A 22,780-nucleotide genomic window follows, 5' to 3' on the forward strand; every position below is an offset into this window, starting at 1 on the left:
TTGTTGTTTATAATTGTTGTTTATAATTTGTACAATTAACCTCCATGTGGTTCGACCCCGGTCTTGCCGGGTTATTTATTACTTCGACACTCCTGCACTTAAGAGAAGACATCAATCTTTTCATCGTGTCACCCTTGATTATAAATGAGATTTACCAATATTACCCTTTTATATATGTGAAAGAATGGCACTCTATCTCATCATTGTTGAGTTTATTTTATTTTTCCATTAAAAGATATTATTAGACTATTTTGTATCAATAAAGATTAAGCCTCATCTCTGAATATTTGAAGTTATGAGAGACATTTGTTCTAGTATGATTGAATAAATAGAATTTGGAGCAGCATCTTTGATGACGGGGAAAAAAGGGAGGCAGAGATAATCCAGACTCTGGTTTCTTGAAGGGATAAAGTATACCATTTCTATTTTCTGGGGTCATTTTCATATGATATTTATTTATTATATATCCAAGGGTATATTCTACCAACAAAAAGTTGTGCTAACCAGTGACGAGCAGATTAAAGCTCATCTGCCCAACTAATGTATCATAAGCTCAACTTGTCTGAGACCACATCACCAGTAAAGAAGTGACTCTGGGTGTCCTCCATCCGTCGAAATGAGCAGGCCATACTGAACTCCTTTCCTTGTAACTCCAAGTGGCATGGCAGACCACCTCCTTCACAAATGCTATCCACCACAGAGCCACCTTTTTCACTCTTTTCGTGAATGCCATCCTTTGAGGACCAACAATTGCAATCACTCCTTTCGGATTCTTGCAAGGCAGCTGACAGGGATTCAATTCAACTACAAGGCTGATGGCCAAATGGCATTAGACACGCCAGGGGTAGGAAATTCCTTGTCTTTTCGATGGTATTCAAAACTCCCAAATGGATCCCTTCTACCATCTCCAGCAGCCACCTGCAGTCCCATGCCCCTGAAATTCCACGGGGAATCGAGAAACAGAATAACGTAACACAGAACATATCTACAAAAGCTATGAGAAAATGCAATGCCAGCACATGGGCGGGCGGGTCATTTCCTCCAGCGAGCTACTGCATAAACCATGAATCAATGACATATGACCTCAAAAACTTTTTTATTGTCAGAAATCACAGCCAAATACAACTAACTATGGAGTGATTTGGAGGATGTACTAATATATAACCAGCGCCCTTTTCGTTGGTTGCATATTAGCCTGATATTATCACATTCAGGCCTCCCAGGTTACTCATCAATACCTTCATTTGCTATTAGCCCCCAAACCATATCACAAAGAACATTTACATATTGCCAATCAGCTTTGTTTCTTAATACCTATCCGCTTCTATAGGTATCTACAGACTTCTTTGATAACGTGGATTGGAAGAAGCAACCCCATCAAAATCTCTGAACAGAGGCTTGGGTCCAATGAGATCTCCACTTCCATGATTTGCTCGCCCTCTTGATGCAGCTTGGTGTACAGATGGATCATCTGGATTGTTGCAGAGTCCAAGTTTGACAATGAAAGTAGTCACTGTACCTTTGTCAAGGCCTTCACTTTCTATCCATATATGGCCCTTCATGAGAGTTACAAATCTGATTCCCATAATTTAAGAAAAGGAGAGCAAGTAAAGAAACCATAGAACAAGAAAACAAATAAGAAAGCAGAGATTTATATGGTAGCTTCCAAGTTAGATCTAACAGTAACTATTTTTGCCATTAATTTGCTAGATGATGGGACAGTGCTCGAAAGGAATGATCTCACAATTTCTAGAAACTTTGCAATGCAATGGAATGGAAAGTTTTTAGCTCTACCGTTTGCAGATGGCAAGCCCAAGTCCTGCACCACCATTACTTCGACTAGATCCACTATGTGGCTGAGCAAATTTAGTAAAAAGGTGTGGGACATCTTGTGGGAGAACACCACAGCCAGAATCCTTAACCTGTCACAACCAACATGATAAGGTTAACAACATAGCAGATCATATTCCAAATAACCTACAAGGATGATGCAAGCACAAAATGCTGCATTGATTAATATCCAATTTAGGAATGGATGATGGCCGTGAGATTTTGTACAAGCTAATCATGTTAGACAGTATAGCAATCTGAAATACTAGAATCCAAAAAGTTGTCCTGAACTGCCAAAACTGCATGTCTATTAGATACCAAGAGATGCTGCCTTTAACCTTAAAAGAGTTAGCTATCTATTATTAACACCAATGGAACACTGTTCTATAATTATTTGAGCAAAACCTAAATGTACTGGTCAACAACCTGCACACGTAGATAGAAGTGGCCATCACTCGTCATCGGGTAGAATTCAGGAGGCCGCCAGTCTCTCAAAGAATCTGGTTTTGCAACAGAAACTACAATAGACACATAACCCTCCTTTGTGAACTTGACAGCATTGCCCACAACATTCAGAATAGTTTGTGTCAGCCGTTTCTCATCACCAACTGCACATGCAGGCAAATCTGGGGCCATACTTAAAGTCATAGATAACTTTTTAACAGATGCAATGGGCTTTATCAAACCAACAACCTGCATTTACAGAAGAAAAAAAAACAAATAGTGTTACCACAATGCCTCTATGGAAGTGCCACAGTGCCAACTTGTATTGAATTCCATTAGTGCATGATGAAAGTAGAAAATTAGGGTAGTCACCTCTCTGAATTGCTCATGAAGATTAAATGTCTTAAGGTCTAAGTCTAAGCTTCCATCTTCAAGTCTTGAAAGATCTAGCACATCATTAGTAAGTACTGCCAAGAGGTTACTACTCTTCAATACTGTCTCAATCATTGCTCTTTGTTCAGTAGTTAGTCCAGTCTCTAAAAGAAGTGAAGACAATGCAATAATTGCATGCATTGGTGTCCTCATCTCATGGTTCATGACAGCAAGGAAATCATTCCGAGCATGTATGGCCATTTCTGCTTCTCGACGAGCTGATTTTAAAGCAACATTCTGCTCCATGAGCTGATCACGTGCCCGCATAGACTCTTCAAGAATAGCAGCATGCGAAAGAGCAACTGCTACCTGATGAATGTCAAAAAGGATTTCAACACTGAACAACATGCTTAGAGTAGTAGTTTAAGTTTCAAACTATGGCACATAAATTGTATTGCTTATGAACATCTGATGCAAGGAACCATATGTAAGGTATAATGAGGCAATGCCTAATATCAAACATGACTACGAAAACAGACAATTGTGATGTTGATCATTCCGATAGTGGTCAGCATCAGTGTTGTCAGAGGCAAAAGGCACTAAAAGGTGCCAAGCCTGTAAAATGCCTGAGGCGCTAGCTGCTAGCCCGAATGAACCAAGGCGATATGTTATAAATTAAAAAATATATATTATATTATATTATATAAATCTAAAATATTTATCTTCCCAATTAAGATTAGATCATTAGAAAATGAAAGGAAAATATAACATACCATAACATGGCCATATAAAGTTATATTTTTCACCCTTAAAACAAAATAAGATAATTTAAAGTAATAAGTAACCAAGTAGATTAAAAAAAAAATTAAGTATCATCATCATTATTCATTAGTCTTCAAAAAATCTCCATCCATGCTTTCCTCTCCCTCACTTGAATCCTTCATATCCTCCATTTCATAAATACAATTGAAATCCTCATCTCTCAAACTATATTGCACTTGTTTAGAAAAATTAAAGTATTAACTATAAAGGTGTTGTTCTTTCACTCCCACTATTGAAAAAAGAGAGTGTGGTTAGTGTTTCTCTTCTAAGTGTCCTTCATTGTCTGTTTGTCTCCCTCTTTCATGATTTTTTTTAATTTCTTTACCCTAATCTTTGTTTTTTACAGAAATACCCCTAAGTTGTTTCTTGTGGTAAAGTAAAAGAAAAATCCAACAGAAAAGGAAGAACTTCATGCAAGCACTAGCCTTAGCGCCTTGCACCCACTCACAAGCCGCTCACCTAGGCAGCACCTCATTGAAATCCAACACCTGAGGCTTATAAAGGTGTTTGGGGCCTCACCTTGCCTGAAGTGCCTAGGCAAGTGCCCCTTGACAACAAAGGTCAACATAACAGTATATTACAGCAGTTAGGTAGCAGGCGCGGATGAGGGAATCCGAAGCCCCAACAATTGGTTTTTTTTATTTTTTTTATTGCAGCATATAACGCATTTATGAATGAATATGTGCAGAATTTTTATCTATAAAATCCAATCATTCATATATATATGCAGTAATGAAGGCAGCTTATTCATTGGACATATACACCAAAGAAGCACGACTGAACTACACATTCCAAGATAAAATGCCTAAACCAAAACATTAAACTAAGCAATGAGACACCCCATGCCTAGGCAAATTTTCAATCCCTTGTGTATAATAGATAAGCCTCCATGTGAATTTTTATATGCTAGCTTTTTCACTGGTCATGCTATTTCATCATTTTCATAAACTTATATGCAAACAAGATGCATGAAATAGAAAAAATAAAAAATAAATACAGCACGAGTATTGGAACAACGAAATAAGAACATTCCAACATTTCTACGACACAGAAGCAGGAAGAGAGCAATTAAATCATAAATATACCTGGTCTGCAACAACTTCAACAAGTTCCAATTCATGTTCTCGCCACTTTCTAGCACTTTCTGTTGGTAGAATCAAAACCATGACAGCATAGCTTTTTGCAGAGAGTTCAGGCCAATCATTAATTTGGAAATTTGACAGATGTAGAAGAGGTACACGAACAGCAACAACCTCGGGTGGCAGGTACCTACCAAAAAGGGGCCTGATCCTAGCCAGTGGGCAGTTATATGGTATACGCACTGCATGAGCACTGCTGAAGACTTCGTTGACTATAGGAAGGTTTATAGGTACAGAAGATCCCACTTGTATTTGGTAGTTCAGGGTGTGAGAAAGTTGCAGATTCAAACCAGTTCTTGAAGGCATCCACAACGCACATTCCTCGAGGCCTAAGGTCCTACCCAGCTCAACAAGAGTGGTTTTCAATATAGTATGTCTGTCAAGTGTGCTTCTAATTTCATGAGTCAGCATTCTAACATGCCTTCCAGTTTCTTCCTGTGTGAGAATAAGGCCCATCTCCCTATCAAGTTCTTCAGCCTTGTTCTTGAGAAATAATTCCCGGGTTTTAACACTCAGTAGATCAGGAATAATGTGGACAAGCATCAAAGCTGTTGCACATGATACAATAGCGCAAGCAATTTTTGCAACAGTCATCACCACAGCAACAGCTTTTGAATGCATCGAGAACGTCCACAGATTTATAAAGTGGGTCGCTCCACAAAGAACAATGAAGGCACCAAACTGCATAAGCACCCATCGGTACGGAAAGAATGCTGATTTTTGCACAAAGTATATAAGCTCGATGGGAATGGAGAAGTATGCGAAGGCAATTAAAACATCCGATATGTACTGATATCTAACAAGAAGTTCTTCATGTGGCCATTGCATATCGATACAGTCACAGGACTCCATCCTTCCGATCAATACCGAGGTAAATCTAAAAAATAAAGAGACAGAAAACATCACGATAATAACACCATCTCCTAGTACAGACTATTTAACACAGCAAAATGAGCCCATCTTCTTTGCTCCGAAAAATGATGTTGCCCAAATTAGCAAGAACCAAGCCACTTAAATCATTACAAAATATGTATGGGCAAGAAAATACTAATCCAGTTAAATCAAGACGGTGACACATCTTCTCAGATAAAATAAATTTAGATCTTTCTTTTTGTAACTAATAGAAAACCACCAATCCAATCACATTAAGGTCAAACTTAACTGTTGTGGCCCCCCAGATTTTATCCCACAAATTATTTGCAGTCCGTTTCATCAATCAACTAAACAGTATTTAGCAGCAGCACTAATTGCATATAGGATGCAATGCATTAATTTGGTGATTTGGACAGATTGGAGGTCATTTCTTCCTTAAGAGCCTTCACCCGTCCTGCAGTGAATTCAAATCCCAGTTGTTGGCATGAAAAAACAAGTAAAAATCCATCTTTATACTGTAAATGAGCAGAGCAGCAACCAACACCTTTTGAACTTCGACTAGGCTCTTTTTCTTTTTTTGTTCGAGGAAAGTAAAGGAGTATAAAAATCAAAAGATGCGTATTATCAAAGCTAGTCATGGTTTTTTTTCAATTATTATTGATGAGCATGCTAGATGGTTACGCATAAAGCCAAGAAGATTAAACCATCCAAAAGAAAAATATAAAATAAAATAATCACCAATGCTCGCCAGACGTGAGGAAGAAGAAACGGATGGCCAGGAACTTGCAGTTAGTTACAGTAGAGGTTTGATCGAAGCCGTCCTTTTAGTTTCATAATGTGAAAGTGGAAGATCGCTCTCGCATTTTTTTTATGAGACGTCGAAAGGAGGAGGAGGAGGAGGAGGAGTCGCGGCGGCGGCGGTGGTGGTGGTGGTGGTGGTGGTGGTGGTGTATGGAGAGAAAAGAAGGGAGGAGCCTTTTCCAATTCTAGAGCAGAGAGAGAATAAAGTGGAGGGAAAGGAGCAGCCGCCGCCTAAAACCGTCATGGAGATTGGAGACAAAAAGCGCCAACTCAAGGACACCGTGGCACGTGAGAATCCTTCCCATGGATCTCTCCAATCCGGGGCGAAACTAGAACGAGGTCATCAGAAGGACGTACCAATCAGTGTTAATTAAAAGGAATTGAAGAGGTCTTTCAAAAATGGATTTTTAAGAAAAATCAACATCTTTCAGTGGGTTTAAAAAAAAAAAGAATTGATAATAATTATTTTTTAAAGTTTTTTTAAATAATATTTTTTTTATTTTAAAAAATTATTTTTAATATTAATATATTAAAATTATGTGAAAATATTAAAAAAAATAATTTTAAATAAAAAATAAATATTTTTAAAAAATATTTTTTAAAACATAAAAACAAATCTTTATCGAGTTTTAAATGGAATAGAAAGGAGACCTGGCCGTCTTCTAGGATTAGTTGCTAAGACATCATTTTCAACCGTTTTAGTATATACTAGAAACGTGTCGCATGCTATATTGTGGTTTAATTTTTTATATAAAAAATATTAAAAAAATTAAAATTCAAGAGTATTAGGTTTTTTATAAAGTTATATCTAAAAATATTTGGTTTGTCTGTTACTTTTCATCTAAAGTTATATTTATAATATTAATAATAATATTAAACTTGTATGATTCAAGTTTAAATAAGTTTAGTTGCAAAACTCAGAGTATTTGATATGATTCTGGCTATAAGATCTTATTATAAAAGTGTAATAATTAAAAAGAAAAAAAATTAATATTATAGAATAAAATTAAAAAATAATAATTGAAAAGAAAAAATAATAAAGCAAAGCATTATTTCAATGAATAGTGCTTTTCAAGGAATGGTACAGTAAAATCCCCTCATGAGATCACAGTAATTTAATGACTAGTAAACAAAACAAATCATAAAATTTAATTTTTAATCAAATTGATATTAAAAGATGAAATTGAAAGAAAATATGAATCAACTAATTTAACCCATCAAACATAGGATTCGTGTCATGAAATTGAAAGAAAAAATATTGATGTCTTTTAATTATAGTTAATTATAATTTTTAAAGATGAAATTGAAAGAAAAAAAACCAATAAAGAAAAAAAATCTGAATCAATTGGGTTAACCCACCAAATCAGGTTAACCCGTCAAACCTGAGATTCGTATCATGAGAGTGTGATAACTAAATAGAAAAAAATTAACATTAATAAACTAAAATGAACAAAAAAAAGATTAATTAAAAAGAAAAAAATAAAGGAAAAAAAACCTACAAGAAAAAAAAACTAATGAAAAAAAAAAAGAAAAAAATCTAAATTAACTGAGTTAACCCGTCAAACCAGGTTAATCTATCAAACTTAGGATTTGTGTCATGAAAGTTTGGTAACTAAATAGAAATAAACTTAATAATAACAAACTAAATTTAAAAAAAAAATAAAAAGGAAAAGAAAAGGAAAAGGAAAAAAAATACTAAAAAAAATATTAATTTAAAAAAGACAAAGAAAAAAAGAAAAGCCTACATGAAAAAAAAAATTAACGAAGAAAAAGAAAAAAAATCTGAATTAATTAGGTTAACCCTTCAAACCATGTTAACTCGTCAAATTTGAGATTCGTGTCATAAAAGTTTGATAACTGAATAAGAAAAAAAATTACAGGTTAACCCAGAATTAGCTGGGTTAACCTATCAAATCCAGAAACTGTATTATGAAAGTTTGATAACTAAATAGAAAAAATTTAACATTAACAAATTAAATCAAACGAAAAAATTAATTAAAAAGAAAAACTAGAAAAAAATTCAGGTTAACCCGTCAAACCCAGAACTCGTATAATGAAAGTTTGATAACTAAATAAAAAACAATTTAATATTAACAAAAAAAACAAAAAAAAAACATTCATTAAAAAAACAAAGAAAACAAAAAAGCTTAAAAAACAAAACAAAAGACAAAAAAAAAAAAGATAGCTAAGCGTTTCACTATATATTCCACTCGAAAAAATTAATTAAAAAGAAAAATAAAAAAAAATCTAGGTTAACCCGTTAAACCCAAAACCTGTATCATAAAAATTTAATAATTAAATAAAAAAAATTAACATTAAAAAAAAATGAACATAAAAACATTCATTAAAAAAAATAATGAAAAGAAATAGCTTAAAAAATAAAAAAATAAAAAATAACTTAAAAAATCAAAGTAAAAAGAAAAAAATAAAAGACAGTTCAACATTTTATTGTGATGAAATAATGAGTAGTTTTAGCTATTATTATAATTTATTTTTGTATTTTAAAATTATTTTAAAAAAATAAAAAAAATTATTTTATTTTTTATTTAAATTAATATTTTTTAATCTTTTGAATTCATTTTAATTCATTAATATTAAAAATAATTTTTTAAAATAAAAAATATTATTTTAATATATTTTTAAATAAAAAAATATTTTCAACAATAATCACCCCCACACGTTTGAATTCGCAAGTGTGGATGCGGGCCATTCCAGGCTGGGAGAATAGATATATTTGGATCAGGTACCGTGAATGTTCCCTGTATGGAAAGTGGGAAAGTGAGAGTGAAAGCACTCACCCACGCGCTCAAGTGGAGATAGTGAAAGATGTTTTGTTGCCCATTCTGGCGGCTCACGAATGAGGCAGAGGCATCAACAAGATAAAGCTAAGTTTTCAGGAGAAGAGGTTGATGCTTTATTTGGTTCGAAAAATAAAGGATTATACCTCAGGAGGAGTGAGTTTTAATTTTCTTTTATTTTACTTTTTGTGTGGAGAAGGAATCAAATTAAAAAAGTAAAATTAATCCTAACCTGATTTTTTAATTAATATTTAATTAATTAGTCAAACGTGTAACTAAGAGGATGAACTCTCCTTGATGAATTTAATTTTTTATTTATCATATAAAAAAATATAAAAACTAATTTATCATTAACTCAATATAAAAAAATAAAATTAAATAAAAATATCACTTTAAATAATAAAAATAAAAAAATTCCCAAAACACAAAATAGCTAAGAAAAAAAAGTGATTTTCCCCCTTTAAATTAAAAAAACAACACATAAAACATGCATGGTGCGACTTAAACCCATTTAAAGTCTGCTTAGAAATGCGGTACAAATCGTGTTACTAAAAAAATCAAAAAAAAATTATTAAAATTTAATATGTTTTGAATTAAAATTTAATATATTTTGAATCGTTTTAGTGTACTAATATTTAAAATAAATTTTTAAAAATAAAAAACATTATTAATATATGCTAAATTTTCAATTAAACCGTTATCATCTCCGTTTATCATCTCACAATCTGGATCATCCATGTTATATACCATCATCTACTAATATACATGATTTTAGGTTAAAACCTGTTTGTTTTTATATTTTTTTACTAATATACATGATTTTAGGTTAAAACCTATTTGTTTTTATATTTTTTTAAATATTTTAAAAAAATTAAATTTTTATTTATTTTTTAATTTAAATTAATATTTTTTTAGTATTTTAAAATTTTTTTGATGAGAGGAAATTAAAAAAAAAATAAAAAAATAAAAAATTATTATTTTATTGTATTTAAAAAAAATAAACAATAAAAAACACAATAGGCTGAGCTTATGGTCATCATCAATGGGCGACAAAATTGTGATAAGATACCGACCACCACTCCATCTTAGTAGATTCATAGAATTAGGTCGAGATCTGGCAGCTGACATTCCTTGTAGGGATGGAGAGGTTTTCTTTCCAAAAATGGGGCCCTGCATTCATATATATTCTTGATTTTTCATCTTTAACATTGCCACGTCCGTTAAACTTGCTTGAAAAAGAAGGTCCTCTTGTACCCTTGTCCGCAATTAGCTTTCAAACGCAAGTGCCAGTAATGCCTATAATGGATACAAATCCTTCTCCAGTCCAATTGCCGTAAAGAAGGGAAAATCAAATGAATTTTCAACACATTCGTGAATCTTTCTTCAGACTTCAAACATCCATTTTGCTTTCCAAGAAATGCAAGGTACCGTGTAGCAGAAAGGTTTGTTACTTTAGACAGCAAGTGCACAGGAAATTCATCTTTTTGCTATTTGAAGACATCCCATTAGAGAAAATCCAGAGGGACCACATTCAATAAACCGAGTGTCCATCTCCATCCTCAATATAAAGAAAAGATTAGGCATACATTGCATCCGGCCGATGCAGCAGCGGTCCCCTGCCCTCAACTACTACGTGCGATTAAATACAAGCATCGTATCAACTTCCTGATTTCTCCACTTACAGCAATATACATGTGTGCTACAGAGAGTGTTATACACACGGTATGAGCAGCGAGAAGAAATATCCAACAGAGTATACTAACCCCATTGTTACCACAGCTACTATGGTTGCCAAGCTAAAAACACTGACAATGGAACCAATTAGCAGGAATCACTATTCTTTCATTACTTGCTAGAAAGACAGACAGACATCAAAATTTGGCTGCTGGCGGCAGTTAGCAATTCACAGTTCTGCCATGTGATTGTTACGAATAAAAAGTAATAACAGGAGCAGCGATATTTTGCGCACGATCCTGACCAACAAATCATTTTTCCTTCCTAAAAAAATGTATAAATTTAGATCTTCTCTTCATTCATGTACGATCAAAAAGGAATAAAACCAATCTCATGCGATTATAGTCACATTCTGAGAAAGCTAAAGCAACTGGCACATTTTTTATTTTATCTAACCTTTCGACTTTTGATCCTTGACTCCCCGCTTTATCTGCTTCAATGAGTGGATTAGTTCTGGAAACTTTGCACATACCTTGAGTCGATCCTCATCACTGCTAATTGGCATACTTTGTGCTGGAAGTTGCCATAGATGTGGCCCAAAGTTTGGAATGACCCAACGATATAATTGGTCAGTTTGAGGATCATATTCAGGTTTCCGGTCTTCTACAGTTGAAAAACTGCACAAAGACCCACCATACTTGGCAAGCCAGTCTGGTTTAATGCTTGTGGCCCCATGCATGTAAGGCCGCTTTGTATGAAGCAATTCACTGTACACCAAAAACTCAGGTGCTGAATTAGAAAGAGAGGACCGCCGATGAAGGAATACTGTTTCCTTAACCATGCAGGCTTGATACCGAACAGCACTTGCTTTTCTGTCTCCTTCCAAGGAGCCTGAATTTCCTCTGATGCGTTTTGCAACCCTATCAACCCAGCCAGCACAGATAGCTTGGCCTAAGATATCTTCCACATTCAATAAAATAGACCTCTTACTGGACAAAACCCTCCAAGCTTGTTCTACATCCTCCACGGTCCCATGGATCCAAGAGAAACCCTGCTCTAGCTCGTGAACATGATGATTAAAGACCAGTTGAAGAAGCTGCCTTCTAAGCTTTGACATTTCTTCCATGGTTTTAAGGTGCAAGGCATTTTCATGGCAGAATTCCACCGGGCTTGTAGAAAGTTCAAAACAATGCAAGGCATAAGCTACAGTCAATGTATCACTAGTAGAATTGGAAAATCGAGCGCGGGATAATTTAGCTGTTTCTCTGAGTTTCTTTTTCTTTATTTTTTCTTTCTTGTCTAAAATTGTATTGCTTCCTAGGCTACTAGATCTTCCATCCTGTTCTGAGCCATTGCTGTCAGTATGACTTCCTTCAAAATGCTTAAGAAAAGTATTGGAAAAGCTCAATGCTGCAGCTGTTGCAACTGCATATCCTAGAACCAGATTTGCTGTATCATGATCCTTCATTTTCCTCGTAATTTGGATAGCTGTAAGAAGCATTCGAGAGTGACGAGGACTCATGGGATAGCAAGCCATGGCCTTCCCTAGGGATGTCAGCCTTCCTGTATTATCAAGAGCTTCCAAGGTCTTCAAGCAACGTTCTGCTTCTACTAAGGCAGCAGCCTCTGGAGGAGTTGGAAATGGGAACTTTTCTACCTGGAATACAAAACAAAGCAGAGAGACTAAGTAAAGGAATTGGTTAGAAAAAATTCCTCTAGACCAGTTAAACCACTGGTATCTAATATTATAACTTCAAAAACCATGTAGCAGGCAGCATACAAGCAAACTCAGCAAAACAACTAGCAACTGGATGGCCAGCCAGCAAATGCATTCCGGGGACAGGTCAACTACAAGATACTTAATCCATATAGGCATATCCAACCCCAATCAGATAATTTAATGTGCCTCATTAGATTTTTGGATTCTTGGAAAACAGCATATGATAAGAACAAACCTCACCCCCACCACAAACATAAAACATGAAAAGCTAATTGGTTATAGTATTGATTAAAAAAATCCTATATGATCTTCTATTATGTAAGTTTAAATCCTTCGTGCATGAAAAATGCCATTGTAAAGTCTGCTGCATTAAACAGGAAAAAAGAAAGGAAAAGATTTTGCAGGTAATAAAAGAACCATAACATAGAAGAAAACACACCTTGTCGATATGCATGGATTTCAGGACAAGAACAATGCTATCAACAGGTACTTTAGATATTTCAGCACAAGAGAAGTCAGGAAGTATGTTATTATAGACAGCAGATGAATAAAGACGGTAACAGTGGCCAGGCCCTGTTCTTCCTGCTCTTCCTTTGCGCTGATCAGCTGAAGCCTTACTTATCCATTGTACTTCATATGCTTCCATGCCATTTGATGAGTTGTAGGTCTTCACCTTTTCTCTTCCAGTATCAACCACATATTTTATCCCTGGGATGGTTAAAGAAGTTTCAGCAACATTAGTGGCAACAACAACAAGCCGCTCCCCTTCATTGACCTCATCAAATACATGGAGCTGTGCCACTGCAGGAAGCATGGCATAAAGAGGCATAACACGCAGAGCACTAGTAAAAAGACCCTTATCTCCTACTGTTTTCTTCTCCATGCTATTTTTGTATTGTTCTGGGCACTCTTCTGGCATAGAAGGAATTTGTTTTCCCTCTGATTTACATTCTGATGCATTATCTCCAGCCAAAGCTTCAAAAGCAGACTTCAATGCAGCAAGGCTACTTTTCTCTCGCAGAACACCCACAACATCATTTTCAGATGTTTTTGAATCCTCTATATCCACCTCATCACCAACAATTTCTACTTCACTCTCTGATCCTGAATCATAAGAGACATCCGATTCATCCTCAGCAGAATCTGGCACATCTTCATCATGAGAGCCAAACCTCTCAGTTTGCTGGTCAATCGAATTACCCTGAATCTCAAATGCCTCATCAATATCCTTCATGTTAACACCTTCAATGGAAACCATTTCAGACATTGCTGGGACCTTATCCCCTACACGCCCTTTAGCAGTATTAGCAATCAACTCTGTTGAAGCTTTGCGTAACTTCTGACACAGGTACTCTACTTCTCTCTGTCCTGTGACAAAGACAAGTATGCCTCCTTGTGGCAGCCTCTTGTGGATTGACATGACTTTCTTATAGGCCTGGCCAATATAATCCACAGTTTCAGTTCTCTTCGAGAAATGCACTGTCACTTCAAATTGCCTGGTAGGAACGTTTATAACTGGAGGAGGATCATGAAATAACCTTCTTTCAGAAATGAAGTCCTCCACTCGCAAGGTGGCACTCATTAGAACAAGTTTTAGTGGAAATATCATATTTTCAGGACTTAGACTTTGACCAGAAAGCACCATTTTTTGCTGCTGCTCATATTTCTTCTGCCATATGCAAAGGATTGTATATGTTAAAGATAGGTGAGAAGGAAGAAGATCCATAAACAATGTTTTACAGCTGAAAGTGGGAAAGTGTATCAAAATTACCTGGCGGAGTTGAATTACACGAGAGAGCATTCCAATAAGAATGTCTGTATTCACACTTCTCTCATGAGCCTCATCCAGAATTATCACAGAGTAACGCTTCAATAAAATATCAGTCTGCAACATAAAAAAATTATTGAACAGCAGAAGAAGAGTTAACATGAGCATGCTAATCCATTTCTCCAGACTATCTTTTTTACATGGGTCCATATCAGTCTGCACCATAAAAGATTTTATTGAACAGCAGAAGAAGAGTTAACATGAGCGTAAAAAACCATTAATTCCAGACAAAATATCTTTTTTACATGGGTCCCACCAGCAGAGTTAGCTCCGTATACATGACATAGCAAACAATACCAGAAAGGATCCCGCAGGAGATATAACTAATAGGACTTTAAATTTCCAGGAAAAAGTTTCAGAAAATAACACATGAAAAAAATTTGAAATTTGGATCCTCAATGGTAGTACATTCCAAGAAAACATAATTTCCACAAACAACATTCAGAATATATAATTCTACAGACAGAACTAAAAAGTTTGACAAATGGGTCAGCTATAAAGACGACACAAGCAAAATTAGTGGTCGTTCAATAACAAGTGTGCCTTTGGCTTATTCTTTTCGATTGCCTTTTTGGGGTCAGTACCAATAGATTCAAATTCACAATCCAAAAATGTAGATTCAGGCAACCAAGCAAGAATCTGACATGAAGAAACACCTATGAAGCTCCCACAAAAAAAGAAAAAACTCTATAGGAAGATCAAATATAAGAATTGTAAACATCATCTGACAGTTGAAAAACCACATACTAAAACTTTTCACATATAATCATTGATGTACCATTCTTCAAAACACTCACAAATAAGATGCATGTAAAATCAGCTGAATCCAAACCTGAACTTCTCGCAGTAATATTCCATCAGTCATAAACTTGATTGAACAATTGTCTCCGATTCTCTTGTCATGCCTAACTTGGAATCCAACCTCTTTACCAAGATGAAGACCAAGTTCAAATGCAACCCGTCTAGCAGTGGCAAGGACAGCAATGCGTCGTGGTTGAGTAACACCAATAACACCATTTCTAACAACAGAATGGTTTGAACCATAACCTGCTTCATAAAGAAACTGAAAGATTACACCGAAGAACCAAAATTAGATGGTTCTTGAACCGAATTGTTTGAGTTGGCAGTAGCTAACAAATATAATGCCTAGAAGAAACCCACCTGAGGAACTTGAGTGGTTTTACCACACCCAGTTTCTCCACAGATAATAACAGTGGAATGTTCATTTATAGCTTCCATTATCTCCTGTTCCATCATAATAATTGGAAGATCCTTCCGTTTCTTCTCCACCTCATCTGGCCTTGATACATGCACCACTGTTGGGGTAGTAGGAGGTCTTGGCAATGGAAAATCTGGGAAATTGCTAGCCTTTCCTAAATCTACAGTTGAGTTCTCATCTAATTTACCCTGCTCCATGCAAATGCCCCACTCTCCAGTTAGTCAACAGTAGAGCAGTTACCACAATATACCAACATGCACATGTAATTTCACCATTCTCACTCACATATAATACATATGGTATTGAGTCAAAAATAGTTAATAATCTACTAAGTTACATCAATTGCCTCTTCAATCTTCCATGCTAACCATGTACAATACATAATGCATAAATTGCAAGTTGTAAGTCAGCAGTTGGTCAATTCAACTTCTTTTGGCAGCCTTGTCAAAAAGTAAGAATAAATATCCAAACAGAATTCTAGTCTCATATAATCTGAATTATAAACAGTATATGACATATATAGCGCAAAAGAAGATTATGTATCATGACTTGTAATCTGAGCCGGTAACATACCATTAAACTGGAAGTTTTTCTAGCATCACGATCACTCGAAGTCTCTGAAGATTTTTTAGGAACTTCCAGTGTAGGTGTACAATTATCCTCAATGGCCACTTCTTCAGCAGAGAATGCAAAAACAGATCTGCCATTTAAGCCAAGCTCATTACCGCTAACTGGATCGTGATACACCAGTGAAAAAGATGCATGGTTTTGAACTTCTCTTCCTATGACCATTGGTTGTAAATGGCCTTTCTCATTCATATCCTTCTTTGATTGGATCTCATCCAACCCAGCTTCAATCTCAAAAGCAGTTTCATGATTCCTCTTGAAAGGCTGGTCACCCTGGGGACTTAAACCAGCCTTGGAAAATTGTACTGCCATCCTACGTTTTTCTTTAACAGTTTCAACCTACATGAAGGTAAGCCAATGAGCAAACTAACATCCAACAGACTTTTGCATTTATGTAGAAAGTCAAGTAGATCCTAAGATACAAACCCGACTTATATTTCTTGATGATTGCAGGAGAGAAAATGCATCCTCTGGGATCTTATATTTCCTGAAAGTTAGATAATTGAGTAGTTTGCAAACATTGTTAATGCTTTCTGGAGAAGCAACATAAAATATAAATCAATCATCCAAAAGGTAAAAGTGGTAACATACTCCAGGGTTTCTATGCTTTTTGATAACAGCACTGTTCTCTCATTCTCCTCCTGCAAAAAACAAAAAGGCAAATCAACTCCCGCATAAAACACAAGAATGAACTGGAGTACACTAGAAGCTAAATGCAAGCACACACCTCCAGCTTCTTCAATTTTCTTTTCTGAGATTTACTTAACTGTGGGTTTTTATTTTTCTTGGCCACTTGCGCCTGTGCGACAAAAATTCCAGGCATTCAACCTCTTAAAAGAAAGGGCATAGCAGAACAAAAGAGCTATTTCACCTGCGCTACATACCTGATTCATGCCTTTCCTTTTATTACTTTTCTTTGCAGGCATGATCAATGCGTTGCTATCACCTTCCACGCTACATATGCAAGCAACACGTTTTATGCAAAAAAAAAAAATCAAAGGTAAACATTTGCAAGCCCATGGCTACTTAAGGACATATTGTAAACTTGCTAGACTTGATACTTTCTCAAAAAATTGTCGAATCAAGACCACTCCTTTAAATGGCATGTAAAAATTACAATTAGCTAAGAACCTGTAAGTGAACATGTTTTGTACAAGTAACAAGTATACGTAGCAAATAGAATCCTTGAATTTTTTTCTTATTTCTATTTTCCTATATTGCTACTAAAATTCAATTGAAAAAAAAAACACAGAAAAAACTTGTCCTAGATCTTCTCCTAAACAAAACACAACGAAATCAAAAGAACATACATAAAGGCAGATAAGATGTACATTACCATGAATTTTCCAAATGTACTTCCATATTGCCTCTCTATAGTTAAACGAAACTGAAGATGTGGGCCTTCAGGAAATGACTTCAGAGTTATCGATGAAACAAAGCTCTCCACCAGATGACGCAAGGCTTCTCGTTAGTTCCGTTTCTTGATCTTTCACATAACAAAAACCTCAAACAATGCCTGTTTACTTGTTTGGCAACCTTAAAACCTCAATCACAGACAAAGTAAATAATCAAAAGTTCAGTTGCTTGATTTAATTCAGGTTTGGACAGTCTAAAAATCTAATTAAAGGTTTAGGCATAAACAAAACCTAGAAACAGCAACCCCCCACCCCCTTTTTTTCACCACTTGCTTTACTCTAATGGGAATCAATCTCCATCATCAAAGCAAAAAAAGAAAGAAAAAGAAACGAGCAGGGAGAGAAGGAGATACCAGCCAGGGAGGGTTGGTTTAAGACTTTACGTCGTTTTTTCTGTAAAAGTGATTGAAGTTGGGATGATTTTTATCTGCACTCGCATTAAAAAAAAAAAATAGTTATCAGCTCAAATTAATCCTCGGGATGTGAAATGTGTAGGTTATCGTTAGCTGATGAGATCCATGAACCTTGATGACGCCTATAAGGCGGAGGCTGATTTTTCCCGACGAGACAGAGCGGGATTCGTAAGGTGGTTGCACTGGTTGCCACTCCAATATGCCTTTCACCACAGTAGCAAACCCTAGCGGAGTCAGAGTTTGAAGGTTTTTAATATAATTACTATTATAATTATATTATAAGATGCACTCCCCGCGCCGCTTTTCACGCGCTAACATTTTATTTTGTACTTCCACCGGTGAATTTATTTTATTTTGATCATTCAAGTTTTCTTTTTTCAATAATTAACAATGATTAACTCAAAATAATTTAATACTTGTTACATGACCCCTTTGATGTCGTGAATCAATTTATTTTACATAAAGTATATTTAAAAAAAATAAAATTTAAAAATATTAGATTTTTTTACAAAACTATATATAAGAGTCTTGAGTTTGATTGATTTAAGATTAATATTTATAATATTAATAATAGCATTAAACTTGCATGACACAAATTTAACTGAATTTGGCTGCAATACCAGACCTAATAACATTAGATTTAGGTCTGGCTACAAGGTTGTGTCATAAAGATGTAATAATTAAATAGATTGATTAAAAAAAAACCAACAGAAAAAAAAACTAATGAGAAAAAAAATCAGAATTAATTGGATTAACTTACCAAATCAGGTTAACATGTCAAACCTGGGATTCATGTCATGAAAGTGTGATAAGTAAATAGCAAAAAGATTTAATACTAATAAACTAAATTAAAAAAAAAAGATTAATTAAAAAGGAAAAAGTAAAGAGAAAACTACCTACAGAAAGGAAAAAACTAATAAAAAAAGAAAAAAATCTGAATCAACTGAGTTACATTATCAAACCTGGGATTCGTATCATGAAAAACTGATAATTAAACAGAAAAACTTTAATATTAAGAAACTATAGGAAAAAAGTTAACTAAATGCATAAACTTTTCACTATGCATTGCACCGTGCTATTCACAGTAAAAGACTTAAAAAGAAAAAGAAAATGAAAAAAAAAAGCATAAGTCACGGGTTAATTTTTTTTTATATATAAAAAATATAAAAAAATGCTAAGATTTAAGAGTGTTAGGTATTTTTACAAAGATATACCCAAAAGCCTTGGGTCTAGCTGTAACGCTTGACCCAAGAATATTATTTATAATATTAATAATAACATTAAATTTACATGATTTAAGTTTAAGTGAGTCTGACTGCAACACCAGACTCTAGAGCATTAGATGTGGGACTGGCTATAAGATCATGTCATAAAAGTGTGATAATTAAATAGATTAATTAAAAAGAAAAAACAAAGAAAAAAAATCAATAAAACTAATAAAGAAAAAGAAAAAAATCTGAATTAACTGGGTTAACCCATTAAACCTGAGATTCGCGTTATGAAAGTTTGATAACTAAATAGAATAAAATAATTGACGGGTTTACCCAAAATTAACTGCGTTAACCTGTCATACTAAGTTAACCCGTCAAACCCGAGATACGTGTCATAACAATCTAATAATTAAATATAAAGAAATTTAACATTAACAAACTAAACTAAATAAAAAAATTAATTAAAAAGAAAAAAATCTAGATTACCTCGTTAAATCAGGCTACCTCATCAAACCCGAGATCAAATAAAAAATTTATTAAAAGAGAAAAAACATAAAAAAATTAAAAAAAAAAGACAATTTAGGTTTCATTTAATTTATAGTATATAATATAATATAATATAATGTAATAATTATTATAATATAATAATATAATAATATAATATATTAAAGATGGGAAAGTGATTATAACATAATATAATATAATAATAATAATCATTATAATATAATAATTATAATAATATAATATATTAAAGAAGGAAAAGTGAAAGGCATGGAAAAGTTATAGTAATTTTTCTATTTTCTTAGAATATTCTATAATATCATTTTTTAATATTTTAAAATAATATGCCATTCTCTAATATATAATATATTTCTTCCGTAAAGATCCAAGTTTCTTATTTGTTGGGTTTTTTAAAATAAAAAAATCCAGTAAAAAATTATTTAATTAAAAAATAAAATTTTTAAAAATAATGATTGTTTTTAAAAATATTTTTTATATAAAAATATATTTAAATAATATTTTTTAAATTATTTTTAATATCAATATATCAAAACAATTTAAAAATATAAAAAAATTAATTTTTTATAAGACATATTTGAAATACCATTCCATACAAAGTTTTAATATAACATAATATCATTGTACTTTAATTTTTTTATTTTATTCTTTTTATTTTTTAGATATACAATAGTCAATGTTTGGTTTAAGATGGCAGTGGAAGAGCTTTAACAAGTGCAAGACAATGGATCTTGCCTTGAGATTACCAAAATGCTAAAATTTTGATATTTATTAAATATTATTATTTTTATTATTATTATTATTATTACTCTATTATATATTATTTTGAGAAGAAAACTTTGCCAGTATTGGAACATATATAATTAAATAGTGATCTCTTATTAATTATTTTTTAGGATTCACTTTAAATAAATGAACTTGATATAAGTGGAAGATAAATTTTCATTAAAGATATTTTTAATATTTTTTATGAGTAATTGATTTTATTTTCTCTTTTTATATTTATATTTTTTTAATTAATGCCAAAAAATAACCAATAAAATAATATTATACAAAGTCCATGAAGATAAAATAAAAAAGGATTAAATAACAATATGGAATTTTAGCAATTTTTCATATGGACGCATAAGCCAATACAAACACAATTTTAAAATCCGGACCGACTTGGCAGGTCGACCAGAGCCTAGGATCGATCGGGATGGAGGTAAAACCCACTTAAGAGTTGACCTAGTAAAATCTAATCGACCCAGGACCTGGTCCACCTGGTCAAACTCAAGTGAGACCTAGTTTTTTTTATATATATATTAGCAGCTATTAAACAACATCATTTTGACCTTTTAAAAGACCAAAACGCTAAAAAAAAATGAAGCAGAATTGGAAACAGATGAAAACCTAATTAACAAAAAACAAAATCAATTTGAATTAATAAAACAAAAACTAAAGAGAAAAAGACGTCTTGACTCTTGATTACTGTTGTTTCTCTTTGAAAAAAATTTGAATCTCCTTCGTTCACTCTCTATTTTCTTTATAGGCAACTAATCAAGGGCTCAAAAGCTTCTGCTTCTCAGGTTTTATCCTCCATTACAATCACGAGAGCTTGGTTTAGTAAGAGGATCCCAACTTCTGGTCCACCCCATGAGCTTTGCCATCCAAGCATGTACAGCTGCATGTGATTCACCATAGACTCCTTGCCATGAGCACATAAGTAACAAATGAAAATGCCCTTTCCACCTCTCTCTAAATATATTTGATCACAGTTGCCATAATTTTTTCTCCATCAGTGAACGACAATATCAATTGATAATGACAATAGACAGAGAAACTGTATGAAAATGATGGTATTAAGTTTATTAATCATAGAAATTGTATAGTTTTTTAAATTTTTTTAGGTCAACCTGAATCAACTTATCTGACCCTTGATCCAATCACTTGACCGGGTCAATGACTAGATCGGATTTCAAAACTATGAATACATATTTGTAATTGATCTTGTCTGTTTGAATGGCCTGAGATTGTAATAATTTAATTTTGAATTCTCCATAAATAAAATTTAAAAACATATTTTTCTCGAGCCAACATCCACTTTTCCATTAAAACCAAGTTCACTGGGTAAATATAGATCAAACCATGTTAACAAGGGTAAAAAATGAGTTTTAAACCATCTTGGATCAAAACCATCATTTTCATTTAAAAAAATGAGTCTACTAGGTCAAAAAATGTCAAGTTATGTCAACTAAGGTAAACAATAAGTTTCAATTTGTTTCTAGTTAAAATCATTATTTTCAATCAAAGAGCAAGTCTACAAAGTTTATACAAGTTAAAAAATATTTTTCAGTATTTGAAATTAATTTTTCAATAATCAAAATTCATTTTTAGCGATTAAAATGGGTATTTTTGAAACTTTCATCAAAGTTCAAAGGTATTTTGTTACTTTTCCTAGCTAGTGGCATTAAGGTAAATTCATGGGCTTCTAAGAGTATTTTTAATTTTACTTTTTTACATGTATTTGTATTTTATTTTTTTATTTTGTATACCCTAAACAAGTAATTAAAAAATGATGATGCAAGTTCAATACTCTAATTCACCAATCGTCATGTACGGGTCCAATAGCTAATTTTCCATTGCTAATATGGGTCCAACATCCTTTTTTGTATTTAATTTAATAAAAATAAAATGATAATAAAAATTATTCATGTATTAATTATTCCTATTAATTGATAATTAACTCAAATATGATATGGTCTAACTCAAATATGGTATGATCTATTATCAGATCTTGTTCTTTTTTGGATGTTGAATATCTAATAATAATATCAATAGATATTGATTTTGAATTAATTGTCGATGTAACGGTATAAAATTAGACCATATTCTTTAAATATTATTCATTTAATTGATCATGCACCTTCAAGCTTTATATTAAATGATCTTATCGTTAATTGAATGACTCGAGATGGGATGGTCTAACAATAGATCTTGTCATTCAAGTGCTAATTACTAGATTATAGGGTTAGTTAATATAATTCATCAAATAACCCAAAACATTAAGGTCTAACATCAAGTCTTATTTTTTTT

At 33.3% G+C, this 22,780-nt stretch overlaps 2 protein-coding genes across 4 annotated transcripts; both read right to left on the reverse strand.

Moving 5' to 3' along the window:
• Positions 1-407: 407 nt before the first annotated feature.
• LOC105113341 (ethylene response sensor 1) lies at positions 408-6,662 on the reverse strand. 3 transcript variants are annotated; one of them, XR_839936.1, is made up of 7 exons: positions 6,219-6,662; positions 4,554-5,484; positions 2,647-3,015; positions 2,257-2,523; positions 1,795-1,922; positions 707-1,575; positions 408-676 (listed from the first exon to the last, which is right to left on the reverse strand). XR_839936.1 is itself a non-coding variant. In XM_011009492.1 (6 exons), exons 2-6 carry the CDS (start codon positions 5,457-5,459, stop codon positions 1,335-1,337), a joined length of 1,911 nt encoding a protein of 636 aa, XP_011007794.1. In that variant the 5' UTR covers positions 5,460-5,484; positions 6,229-6,662; the 3' UTR covers positions 408-1,334. The 3 variants fall into 3 exon arrangements, 2 of the variants coding, with proteins under 2 accessions (XP_011007794.1, XP_011007792.1); XM_011009492.1 differs by having other exon boundaries at positions 408-1,575; positions 6,229-6,662; XM_011009490.1 differs by having other exon boundaries at positions 408-1,575.
• A 4,238-nt stretch (positions 6,663-10,900) lies between these two features.
• On the reverse strand, positions 10,901-17,040 carry FAS4 (RNA helicase family protein). Its single transcript, XM_011009507.1, has 10 exons — positions 17,032-17,040; positions 16,875-16,946; positions 16,739-16,788; positions 16,574-16,634; positions 16,094-16,486; positions 15,463-15,708; positions 15,134-15,364; positions 14,245-14,358; positions 12,913-14,142; positions 10,901-12,410 (listed from the first exon to the last, which is right to left on the reverse strand). The coding sequence occupies exons 1-10, from the start codon at positions 17,038-17,040 to the stop codon at positions 11,205-11,207; spliced, it is 3,612 nt and encodes a 1,203-aa protein (XP_011007809.1). The 3' UTR covers positions 10,901-11,204.
• Positions 17,041-22,780: the final 5,740 nt, after the last annotated feature.

This window comes from Populus euphratica, unplaced genomic scaffold, assembly GCF_000495115.2.
Source record: "Populus euphratica unplaced genomic scaffold, PopEup_1.0 scaffold773.1, whole genome shotgun sequence".
In the NCBI taxonomy this organism is placed as follows: Eukaryota; Viridiplantae; Streptophyta; class Magnoliopsida; order Malpighiales; family Salicaceae; genus Populus; species Populus euphratica.

Bases quoted from the DNA above. Each gene is read 5' to 3' on its own strand.
- LOC105113341 (XM_011009492.1), bottom strand. From the start codon at position 5,459: ATGGAGTCCTGTGACTGTATCGATATGCAATGGCCACATGAAGAACTT. The intron at 3,016-4,553 runs GTATATTTATGA...GACATTCATCAG, and splicing joins TTGAAGTTGTTGCAGACCAG to GTAGCAGTTGCTCTTTCGCA. The intron at 1,923-2,256 runs GTTGTTGACCAG...TGGTTGTGACAG, and splicing joins ACTTCTATCTACGTGTGCAG to GTTAAGGATTCTGGCTGTGG.
- FAS4 (XM_011009507.1), bottom strand. The intron at 14,359-15,133 runs GTTTGGATTCAG...TTTATGTTGCAG, and splicing joins TATTACTGCGAGAAGTTCAG to ACTGATATTTTATTGAAGCG. The intron at 12,411-12,912 runs GTGTGTTTTCTT...TTTGTATTCCAG, and splicing joins AATCCATGCATATCGACAAG to GTAGAAAAGTTCCCATTTCC.